This window comes from Oncorhynchus gorbuscha, linkage group LG13 (genome assembly GCF_021184085.1).
Source record: "Oncorhynchus gorbuscha isolate QuinsamMale2020 ecotype Even-year linkage group LG13, OgorEven_v1.0, whole genome shotgun sequence".
Lineage (NCBI taxonomy): Eukaryota > Metazoa > Chordata > Actinopteri > Salmoniformes > Salmonidae > Oncorhynchus > Oncorhynchus gorbuscha.
In genome coordinates, this window is record NC_060185.1 from 98,380,845 (window position 1) to 98,393,058 (window position 12,214).

The window sequence follows — 12,214 nt, forward strand, 5'->3', positions numbered from 1 at the left end:
GTTACTGACTGTGTTACTGACTGTGTTACACAGTCACCCAGCTATCCTCCCCACCAACCCATACAGACACCCAGCTATCCTCCCCACCAACCCATACAGACACCCAGCTATCCTCCCCACCAACCCATATAGACACCCAGCTATCCTCCCCACCAACCCATACAGACACCCAGCTATCCTCCCCACCAACCCATATAGACACCCAGCTATCCTCCCCACCAACCCATACAGACACCCAGCTATCCTCCCCACCAACCCATATAGACACCCAGCTATCCTCCCCACCAACCCATATAGACACCCAGCTATCCTCCCCACCAACCCATATAGACACCCAGCTATCCTCCCCACCAACCTATATAGACACCCAGCTATCCTCCCCACCAACCCATATAGACACCCAGCTATCCTCCCCACCAACCCATATAGACACCCAGCTATCCTCCCCACCAACCCATATAGACACCCAGCTATCCTCCCCACGGAGGAGACGGAGGAGGAGGAGGAATGGAGGACAGGAGGAGAGGATGAGGAGAGAAGAAGAGGAGGAGAAGAGGGTAGTGGAGGAGGAGGAGGACGAGGAGAGGAGGAGGAGAAGAGGAGGGGAAGAGGAGAGGTGGAGAGGATGAGAGGAGTAGGAGTGGAGAAGAGGAGAAGAGAGTAGAAGAGGAGAGGAGGAGAGGAGAAGAGGTTAGAGGTTAGAGGCTGAGAAGAGAAGAGAGTAGAAGAGGAGAGGAGGAGAGGAGGAGGGGAGAAGAGGAGTAGGAGTGGAGAAGAGGAGAAGAGAGTAGAAGAGGAGAGGAGGAGAAGAGGAGGAGAGGAGAGTAGCAAGAAAGGAGGAGAGGAGGAGGGGAGAAGAGGAGAAGAAGTTAGAGGAGGAGTGGAGGGGAGGGGAGGAGGAGATGAGAAGAGGGTAGAGGAATACAGGAGGAGGAGAGTAGCAGGAGAGGAGTAGAGGAGGAGGAGGAGACAGTCAATATAGAGCCACCAGCAGAAAGACAAACACCTTTATGTGATCCCATCCAGCCTATAGCTCTGATGTTAAAAGAATTGCCTCAGGAATTACACGGCCGATCCATTTCTGGAACACACCCCATTCACCACCACCGTTCAATACTGGCAGCTTGGAAGTTCTTAAAAGAGCCTATAGTATAGGCCTGCATGTGTTAGGGGACAACACAGGTTTATTCCATACATACATTTACATTTACATTTAAGTCATTTAGCAGACGCTCTTATCCAGAGCGACTTACAAATTGGATACCAACACTGTATGTACAGAAAGAAAGAAAGAAAGAAAGAAAGAAAGAAAGAAGACAGAAAGAAAGAAAGAAAGAAAGAAAGAAAGAAAGACAGAAAGAAAGACAGAAAGAAAGAAAGACAGAAAGAAAGAAAGACAGAAAGAAAGAAAGAAAGACAGAAAGAAAGAAAGACAGAAAGAAAGAAAGACAGACAGACAGACAGAAAGAAAGAAAGAAAGACAGAAAGAAAGACAGAAAGAAAGAAAGAAAGAAAGACAGAAAGAAAGACAGAAAGAAAGACAGAAAGAAAGAAAGAAAGAAAGACAGAAAGAAAGAAAGACAGAAAGAAAGAAAGACAGACAGACAGAAAGAAAGAAAGACAGACAGACAGAAAGAAAGAAAGAAGAAAGAAAACAGAAAGAAAGACAGAAAGAAAGACAGAAAGAAAGAAAGACAGAAAGAAAGACAGAAAGAAAGAAAGAAAAAGAATGAAAGAAAAAGAAAGAAAGACAGAAAGAAAGAAAGAATGAGAGGATGGAGATTTTCCATGAAAGAAAGCCACAGAAAGTTAGAGAAAGAGAAAGACTCAGAAAGAAAGACAGAAATTTGACAGAAAGAAAGAAAGACAGGAAAGACAGAAAGAAAGAAAGACAGAAAGAAAGACAGAAAGAAAGAAAGACAGAAAGAAAGAAAGACAGAAAGAAAGAAAGAAAGACAGAAAGAAAGAAAGACAGAAAGAAAGAAAGACAGAAAGAAAGAAAGACAGAAAGAAAGATTTGCAGAAAGAAAGAAAGACAGACAGACAGAAAGAAAGAAAGACAGACAGACAGAAAGAAAGAAAGACAGTGATTTGACAGAAAGAAAGACAGAAAGAAAGACAGAAAGAAAGAAAGACAGAAAGAAAGACAGAAAGAAAGACAGAAAGAAAGAAAGACAGAAAGAAAGACAGAAAGAAAGAAAGACAGAAAGAAAGAAAGACAGAAAGAAAGAAAGACAGACAGACAGAAAGAAAGAGAGACAGACAGACAGAAAGAAAGAAAGAAAGAACGAAAGAAAGACAGAAAGAAAGACAGAAAGAAAGAAAGACAGAAAGAAAGACAGAAAGAAAGAAAGAAAGAATGAAAGAAAGAAAGGACAGAAAGAAAGAAAGAATGAGAGGATGGAGGATTTTCCATGATAGATGCCACACAGGTTAGAGAGACGGCTCAAGGCTGTGATTTGCACGTACAGGTTAGAGAGACGGCTCAAGGCTGTGATTTGCACGTACAGGTTAGAGAGACGGCTCAAGCCTGTGATTTGCACGTACAGGTTAGAGAGACGGCTCAAGGCTGTGATTTGCACGTACAGGTTAGAGAGACGGCTCAAGGCTGTGATTTGCACGTACAGGTTAGAGAGACGGCTCAAGGCTGTGATTTGCACGTACAGGTTAGAGAGACGGCTCAAGGCTGTGATTTGCACGTACAGTTCCTTCTGAATGTATTCACACCTCTTGACTTTTTCCACATTTTGTTGTGATACAGGCTGAATTTAAAATGGATTCAATATGTATTTGTTTAACCATCTACTGTACACACAATAGCCCCATAATGACAGAGTGAAAACATGTTTTTGGACATTTCAGCAAATGTATTGAAAATTAAATACAGAAATATCTCATTTACATAAATATTCACAACCCTGAGTCAATACTTTGTAGAATCACCTTTAGCAGCTATTACAGCTGTGAGTCTTTCTGGGTAAGTCTCTAAGAGAGATTACAGCTGTGAGTCTTTCTGGGTAAGTCTCTAAGAGAGATTACAGCTGTGAGTCTTTCTGGGTAAGTCTCTAAGAGATTTCCACACCTGGATTGTGCAACATTTGCCCATTATTATCTTCAAAATTCTTCAAGCTCTGAAATTGGTTGTTCATCATTGCTAGACAACAATTTTGAAAGGTGAATTAATCTCCCAGTGTCTGTTGGAAAGCAGACCGAACCAGGTTTTCCACTAGGATTTTGCCTGTGCTTAGCTCATTTCCGTTTATTTTTTATCCTGAAAAACTCCCCAGTCCTTAACGATTGCAAGCATACCCATAACATGATGAAGCAACCACTATACTTGAAAATATGGAGACTCAGTAATGTGTTGTATTTGCTCCAAACATAACACTTTGTATTCAGGACAAAATAATGAATTGCTTTGCCACATTTTTTGCAGTATTACTTTACTGCCTTGTTACAAAACAGGATGCATGTTTTGGAATATTTGTATTCTGTACAGGCTTCCTTCTTTTCACTCTGTCATTTAGGTTAATATTGTGGAGTAACTACAATGTTGTTGATCCATCCTCAGTTTTCTCCTATCACAGGCATTAAACTCTGTTACTATTTTAAAGTCACCATTGGCCTCATGGTGAAATCCCTGAGCAGTTTCCTTCCTCTCCGGCAACTGAGTTAGAAAGGACCCCTGTATCTCTGTAGTGACTGGGTGTATTGATACACCATCCAAAGTGTAATTAATAACTACACCATGATGCTCAAAGGGATATTCAATGTGTATTTGAACCCTTCTACCAATATGTGCCCTTCTGTGTGAGGCACTTATTGGTTCTTGTAGTTGAATCTGTGTTATACTGCTCGACCGAGGGACCTTGCAGATAATTGCATGTGTTGGGTACAGAGATCATGTTAAACACTATTACTGCACACTTATTATGTGACTTGTTAGACACATTCTTACTCCTGAACTTATTTAGGGGTTGCCGTAACATTTATTTTTTCTAAAACTACAATTTCACTTTGACATTGTTAGGGTATTGTGTGTAGATCGGTGACAAAACAATCTCACTTGAATCCATTTTCAATTCAGCCTGTAACCCAACAAAATGTGGATAAGGTCAAGGAGTGTGAACACTTTCTGAAGGCCCTGTAACCTTGCAATATAATAAACACACACAGAGACAGACAGACACAGACAGACAGACAGACAGACAGACAGACAGACAGACAGACAGACAGACAGACAGACAGACAGACAGACAGACAGACAGACAGACAGACAGACAGACAGACAGACAGACAGACAGACAGACAGACAGACAGACAGACAGACAGACAGACAGACAGACAGACAGACAGACAGACAGACAGACAGACAGACAGACAGACAGACAGACAGACACACACACACACACACACACACACACAATCAGTACCCATCATTCACACTATGAATCATAAAACAGCCGTCCTGTGAATGCCACTGCCTACATTGATATTTACTCTAGACTTGAAATATTACGATCCCCGGAGCATGACTGTTTATTTAATCTTAATTTATTCCTAATTATTCACTAATTAATGCGAGCGAAATGCCTGTTGGTTAATTCAACATCTTGTGTATTTGCTGAGTCCCGGAGCTAGAGAAGCACTTCCACAACTTTCACTATGTCTGCAGTCTGTCCCGGACATCAGGGGAACCAGCATGTCTTCCTTCTGTCCTGGACATCAGGGGAACCACCATGTCTTCCTTCTGTCCCGGACATCAGGGGAACCAGCATGTCTTCCTTCTGTCCTGGACATGAGGGGAACCAGCATGTCTTCCTTCTGTCCTGGACATGAGGGGAACCAGCATGTCTTCCTTCTGTCCTGGACATGAGGGGAACCAGCATGTCTTCCTTCTGTCCTGGACATGAGGGGAACCAGCATGTCTTCCTTCTGTCCTGGACATCAGGGGAACCAGTGTGTGTGTGTGTGTGTGTGTGTGTGTGTGTGTGTGTGTGTGTGTGTGTGTGTGTGTGTGTGTGTGTGTGTGTGTGTGTGTGTGTGTGTGTGTGTGTGTGTGTGTGTGTGTGTGTATGTATGTGTGTGTATATATGTGTGTATATGTGTGTGTGTGTGTATATGTGTGTGTATATATGTGTGTATATGTGTGTGCGTGTGTATATGTGTGTGCGTGTGTGTGCGTGTGTGTGTGTGTGTGTGTGTGTGTGTGTGTGCGTGCGTGCGTGCGTGCGTGCGTGCGTGCATGCGTGTGTGTGTGTGTGTTTGCCGTCTGTCCAGCTCCTGCAGAAGAACAGCGTTCTGAAGGATAGTGACCAACCACACACCACCAGAGCCTCCAGCTCAGCATCCGTGACAACAACATGCATGACTATGGAGAAAAAAAAAATCCCTGGAGGAACAATATAGTGTAGATGCTTCATTCATAATAACTATAGAATATACCATTCAGAAGAAGTTTTTATTCAAAGCAACATACAGTCATGCGTGCATACATTTAGTGGTCCTAGGAATCATACCCATAACCCTGCCGTTAAAAGCACCGTGCTCTATCAACTGAGCTACAAAGCTCTTTGCCAAGTCATATAACCTCGAAAATGAATAACAAGAGTTTAAGGTAATAAGGTGTAGCCCAGATAAGATTGTAATAATGCATACCGTTGACTGCATGCGTCTGCCGTTCTACTGCAACACTTCACAGCCTCTTTCTCCTTTGAGGTGTTGATTGTCTTGTACATCAAAGAACATCTACATGCCAACTAGAGTAAAGCCTACAGGCTACAGTAGCTACAGAAGACCACAGTAGCCTACAGAAGGCTACAGTAGATTACAGAAGGCTACAGTAGACTACAGAAGACCACAGTAGACTATAGAAGACCACAGTAGATTACAGTAGGCTACAGTAGATTACAGTAGGCTACAGAAGCCTACAGTAGATTACAGAAGGCTACAGTAGATTACAGTAGGCTACAGTAGATTACAGTAGGCTACAGAAGACTACAGTAGATTACAGAAGGCTACAATAGATTACAGAAGGCTACAGTAGACTACAAAAGGCTACAGTAGACTAAAGAAGGATACAGTAGACTAAAGAAGGCCACAGTAGACTAAAGAAGGCTACAGTAGACTAAAGAAGGCTGCAGTAGACTAAAGAAGGCCACAGTAGACTACAGAAGGCTACAGTAGACTACAGAAGGCTACAGTAGATTACAGAAGGCTACAGTAGATTACAGAAGGCTACAGTAGACTACAAAAGGCCACAGTAGACTACAAAATGCTACAGTAGACTACAAAAGGCCACAGTAGACTACAGAATGCTACAGTAGACTAAAGAAGGCTACAGTAGATTACAGAAGGCTACAGTAGACTAAAGAAGGCCACAGTAGACTAAAGAAGGCTACAGTAGACTAAAGAAGGCTACAGTATACTAAAGAATGCTACAGTAGACTAAAGAAGGCCACAGTAGACTAAAGAAGGCTACAGTAGACTAAAGAAGGCCACAGAAGACTACAGAAGGCTACAGTAGACCAAAGAAGGCCACAGTAGACTAAAGAAGGCTACAGTAGACTAAAGAAGGCCACATAAGGCTACAGTAGACTACAAAAGGCTACAGTAGACTAAAGAAGGCTACAGTAGACTAAAGAAGGCTACAGTAGACTAAAGAAGGCCACATAAGGCTACAGTAGACTACAAAAAGCTACAGTAGACTAAAGAAGGCCACAGTAGACTAAAGAAGGCTACAGTAGACTAAAGAAGGCAAGAGAAGGCTACAGTAGACTACAGAAGGCCACAGTAGACTACAGAAGGCTACAGTAGACTACAGAAGGCCACAGTAGACTACAAAATGCTACAGTAGACTACAAAAGGCCACAGTAGACTACAGAAGGCTACAGTGGACTAAAGAAGGATACAGTAGACTACAGAAGGCTACAGTAGACTAAAGAAGGCCACAGTAGATTACAGAAGGCTACAGTAGACTAAAGAAGGCCACAGTAGACTAAAGAAGGCTACAGTAGACTACAACATGCTACAGTAGACTACAAAAGGCTACAGTAGACTACAGAAGGCTACAATAGACTAAAGAAGGCTACAGTAGACTAAAGAAGGCCACAGAAGACTACAGAAGGCTACAGTAGACTAAAGAAGGCCACATAAGGCTACAGTAGACTACAAAAGGCTACAGTAGACTAAAGAAGGCTACAGTAGACTAAAGAAGGCTACAGAAGACTAAAGAAGGCCACATAAGGCTACAGTAGACTACAAAAGGCTACAGTAGACTAAAGAAGGCTACAGTAGACTAAAGAAGGCTACAGTAGACTAAAGAAGGCCACATAAGGCTACGGTAGACTACACAAGGCTACAGTAGACTAAAAAAGGCCACAGTAGACTAAAGAAGGCTACAGTAGACTAAAGAAGGCCACAGTAGACTAAAGAAGGCTACAGTAGACTAAAGAAGGCCACAGAAGGCCATGGTAGACTAAAGAAGGCCACAATAGACTAAATAAGGCCACAGTAGACTGAAGAAGGATTTAAAATGCTATAGAATGCGTTTGTAGACTACAGTAGATTATATAATGCTATAGTAGACTACAGTAGGATATAGAATGAGATAGTAGATTACAGTAGGATATAGAATGAGAAACTAGACTACAGTAGGATATAGAATGAGAAAGTAGACTACAGTAGGATATAGAATGCTAGAGTAGACTACAGTAGGATCTAGAATGAGATAGTAGACTACAGTAGGATGGAAAATGCTATAGTAGACTACAGTATGATATAGATGCTATAGTAGACTACAGTAGGATATAGAATGCTATAGTAGACTACAGTAGGATATAGAATGCTATAGTAGACTACAGTAGGATATAGAATGCTATAGTAGATTATAGAAGGATATAGAATGAGATAGTAGACTACAGTATGATATAGAATGCTATAGTAGACTACAGTAGGATATAGAATGAGATAGTAGATTACAGTAGGATATAGTAGGCTCCAGCTCCTCTGTGAATCACCCTGTCATCAGCCCAACTAGGTCCCATAACAACAAGGTAAAACTGTCATCATAATGCTGAATATAGCAGGACCAGGCACAGGACAGAAAGAGGAGATGAGAGATGGTTGTGAGCGGAGATGGTGGGAGCGGACGGGGAGGAGAGGAGAGGGTGAACGAAACGTGCTATCTAATGCTTCTCCGCTTCACTCAGCCAGCATAGCAAATTCCCCTATGCTTACAAACGGCTTAACTCAGTCTGCACCACACCGTTTTGTTTTGTTTAACCACTTATACAATCACATATGTCTTCAGAAGAAGAAACTGATGTCGGATACAGTGTGCGGCGTGCTGGTACTGAACTTTCATCTCGACACGGATACATCTGCTATAAGTGTCGCTTTTTCATTCATGGCACCGGGACATCGGTTCGGCTCGTGCGCCAGCATGTGTTCTGTCCCGTTATTTTGCAATCGGTCATGAAATTACCGGAGAGGTGCAGGAGACAAACAATCAGACCCCTGTAGCCTACACACGAGTCACACACACACACACACACGCACACGCACACACACACACACACACACACACACACACACACACACACACACACACACACACACACACACACACACACACACACACACACACACACACAACGTGTCAGCAGCATTACTAATGTAGCGGTAATGTCACGGGACTGCTTGGATTGTTTACTGGTAAATTGAGATGGAACGAACCGAACCGATCATCGTAGATCGATTAATCGTTTTATAAACGGAGTCCCTCTCCTCTATAACCTTGAACCGATAATTGATGAAGAAAGATGGAAAACAGTACCTCGTAGAAAATATCAAACGACTGCGTAATACGGACAGGCTAATGGTTTGACAAAATCCCAGCCAGAAAGAACTTGTCAGATTTATTCAGACTGAGCACATTTACCATCCATAATTGCCACAATGACTTTATGTTATGTGATTGTGAACATAAAGGCCTTTACAGATGCTGTTTATATTTCAGAACAACGCAGTGAAGTTGAACCAGGGCCATGATAATAATATACATTGAACTCACCAATGAAGGTAAATCCAGCGAGGAACAGCCAACAGAGCATCACCAACGTGGCCGTGCTGTATCTCCCGCGGACAAAGGGAGTCAGGTGTAACGGCATCATTCTCTGCTGTAAGCCGCTCGCACTTCTCCGGTTTAACTTTCAAAAGACAAAGAGCAGGGGTAAATGAGCAGTAGTAGTAGCCCGGAAGAGCAGGGATAAATGAGCAGTAGTAGTAGCCCAAATATGTGTGTCCAGTTGTTTTGTTCTCCGGGCGTCTCTTTACTCCGTTAGTAAGCGCCTCTGCATCAAAGTCCAGTTGGCTCAGCAGTAGCAGCACGCATCCTCCGGGTCCACTACCTTGGCCATTACATTGGTATCCCCGCAGCGCGTCTTGGTTGCTAGAAACAACGCAGCATCACAGGTGTGGTAAACACACTCAGCTCTGCTTTCTTCCTCCCTTCGCTGTTTCCCTCTCTTGCTTTTCTCCTCTTTGCCGTGTCTCTCTCTCTCCTCTCCTCCTCTCTGTTTCCGTATCTTTCCAAAAACCGCTCTCCGTTTAGAATTCAGAAGCAGTGCAGAGCGGTAGAATGAGTTCTCTTCTATCCTCCTTGGGAAGGAATAACTGCAACAGACAGGTAAATAGTATCAATTGGCATTAGAGTATCAACATCTGCTTCCACAGCAATGCAGGAGTGGAAGAGAGTGGAAGAGGTACAGGAGAGTGAGCGAAGCGGAGTGCCAAAACCAGGAGTGTATTCCGTCAATGTCCGGAATGGAATGGAGTGACTTGAGGAGCACTATAATTTCCTCTTCTGTAATAGAAGGAATTAGGAATGGGCTGGGATATTATCAGCCCAGCCCTATCAACACCATTTAAACCGACATACCTTCACTTATATTAACCTACGTTTTATACTTTGTCAATACATTTTATCAACAATATTCAAAGTAAAAACATGTTGTTGTTTTTTTACAGTGCTTAGTTGGTCTACATTCTATGATAGCCTATGTAAAGGCCTGAGAAGTGAATCATTTATAGTCAGGTGAAGTCATCATTTCGCTACTTCTTCCATGTTTGTTAATAGTATTCACATGACAATGTGTAAAACATTGAAGAGTATAGATGATACAGTGTCTTAAGAAGGTTTCCATTCCCCTTGACCTTATCCACATGTTGTTGTGTTACAGCCTGAATTCAAAATGGATAGATGTGTTTTCTCTCTTACTCGTCCACACCCCATAATGACAGAGTGAAACCATGTTTTTATAAAATAGTGCTCATTTATTGAAAATTAAATACAGAAATATTTAATTTACATAAATATGACTCAATACTTTGTAGAAGCACCTTTGGCAGAGAATACTGCTTTGAGTCGTCTTGGGTATGTCTGTATCAGCTTTGAGTCGTCTTGGGTATGTCTGTATCAGCTTTGAGTCGTCTTGGGTATGTCTGTATCAGCTCTGAGTCGTCTTGGGTATGTCTGTATCAGCTTTGAGTCGTCTTGGGTATGTCTGTATCAGCTCTGAGTCGTCTTGGGTATGTCTGTATCAGCTCTGAGTCGTCTTGGGTATGTCTGTATCAGCTCTGAGTCGTCTTGGGTATGTCTGTATCAGGTCTGAGTCGTCTTGGGTATGTCTGTATCAGCTCTGAGTCGTCTTGGGTATGTCTGGATCAGCTCTGAGTCGTCTTGGGTATGACTGTATCAGCTCTGAGTCGTCTTGGGTATGTCTGTATCAGCTCTGAGTCGTCTTGGGTATGTCTGTATCAGCTCTGAGTCGTCTTGGGTATGTCTGTATCAGCTCTAAGTCGTCTTGGGTATGTCTGTATCAGCTCTGAGTCGTCTTGGGTATGTCTGTATCAGCTCTGAGTCGTCTTGGGTATGTCTGGATCAGCTCTGAGTCATCTTGGGTATGTCTGTATCAGCTCTGAGTCGTCTTGGGTATGTCTGTATCAGCTCTGAGTCGTCTTGTCTCCCGCTATCTCTCTCAGAATGACCTTCTTGATCCAAATCAGTCAGGTTTCAAGACTAGTCATTCAACTGAGACTGCTCTTCTCTGTATCACGGAGGCGCTCCGCACCGCTAAAGCTAACTCTCTCTCCTCTGCTCTCATCCTTCTAGACCTATCGGCTGCCTTCGATACTGTGAACCATCAGATCCTCCTCTCCACCCTCTCCGAGTTGGGCATCTCCGGCGTGGCCCACGCTTGGATTGCGTCCTACCTGACAGGTCGCTCCTACCAGGTGGCGTGGCGAGAATCTGTCTCCTCACCATGCGCTCTCACCACTGGTGTCCCCCAGGGCTCTGTTCTAGGCCCTCTCCTATTCTCGCTATACACCAAGTAACTTGGCTCTGTCATAACCTCACATGGTCTCTCCTATCATTGCTATGCAGACGACACACAATTAATCTTCTCCTTTCCCCCTTCTGATGACCAGGTGGCGAATCGCATCTCTGCATGTCTGGCAGACATATCAGTGTGGATGACGGATCACCACCTCAAGCTGAACTTCGGCAAGACGGAGCTGCTCTTCCTCCCGGGGAAGGACTGCCCGTTCCATGATCTCGCCATCACGGTTGACAACTCCATTGTGTCCTCCTCCCAGAGCGCTAAGAACCTTGGCGTGATCCTGGACAACACCCTGTCGTTCTCAACTAACATCAAGGCGGTGGCCCGTTCCTGTAGGTTCATGCTCTACAACATCCGCAGAGTACGACCCTGCCTCACACAGGAAGCGGCACAGGTCCTAATCCAGGCACTTGTCATCTCCCGTCTGGATTACTGCAACTCGCTGTTGGCTGGGCTCCCTGCCTGTGCCATTAAACCCCTACAACTCATCCAGAACGCCGCAGCCCGTCTGGTGTTCAACCTTCCCAAGTTCTCTCACGTCACCCCGCTCCTCCACTCTCTCCACTGGCTTCCAGTTGAAGCTCGCATCCGCTACAAGACCATGGTGCTTGCCTACGGAGCTGTGAGGGGAACGGCACCTCAGTACCTCCAGGCTCTGATCAGGCCCTACACCCAAATAAGGGCACTGCGTTCATCCACCTCTGGCCTGCTCGCCTCCCTACCACTGAGGAAGTACAGTTCCCGCTCAGCCCAGTCAAAACTGTTCGCTGCTCTGGCTCCCCAATGGTGGAACAAACTCCCTCACGACGCCA

At 44.0% G+C, this 12,214-nt stretch overlaps 1 protein-coding gene across 1 annotated transcript in view; it reads right to left on the reverse strand.

The window, feature by feature from the left end:
• The window catches only part of LOC123993769 (netrin receptor UNC5A-like), a 559,088-nt gene extending 549,367 nt beyond the window's left edge, over window positions 1-9,721 (reverse strand). Inside the window, exon 1 of the mRNA XM_046296250.1 lies at window positions 9,074-9,721. Coding sequence (XP_046152206.1) covers window positions 9,074-9,173 — 100 coding nt within the window. The 5' untranslated portion in view covers window positions 9,174-9,721. The remainder of the gene's footprint in view (window positions 1-9,073) is intronic.
• Between the last annotated feature and the right edge of the window lie 2,493 nt (window positions 9,722-12,214).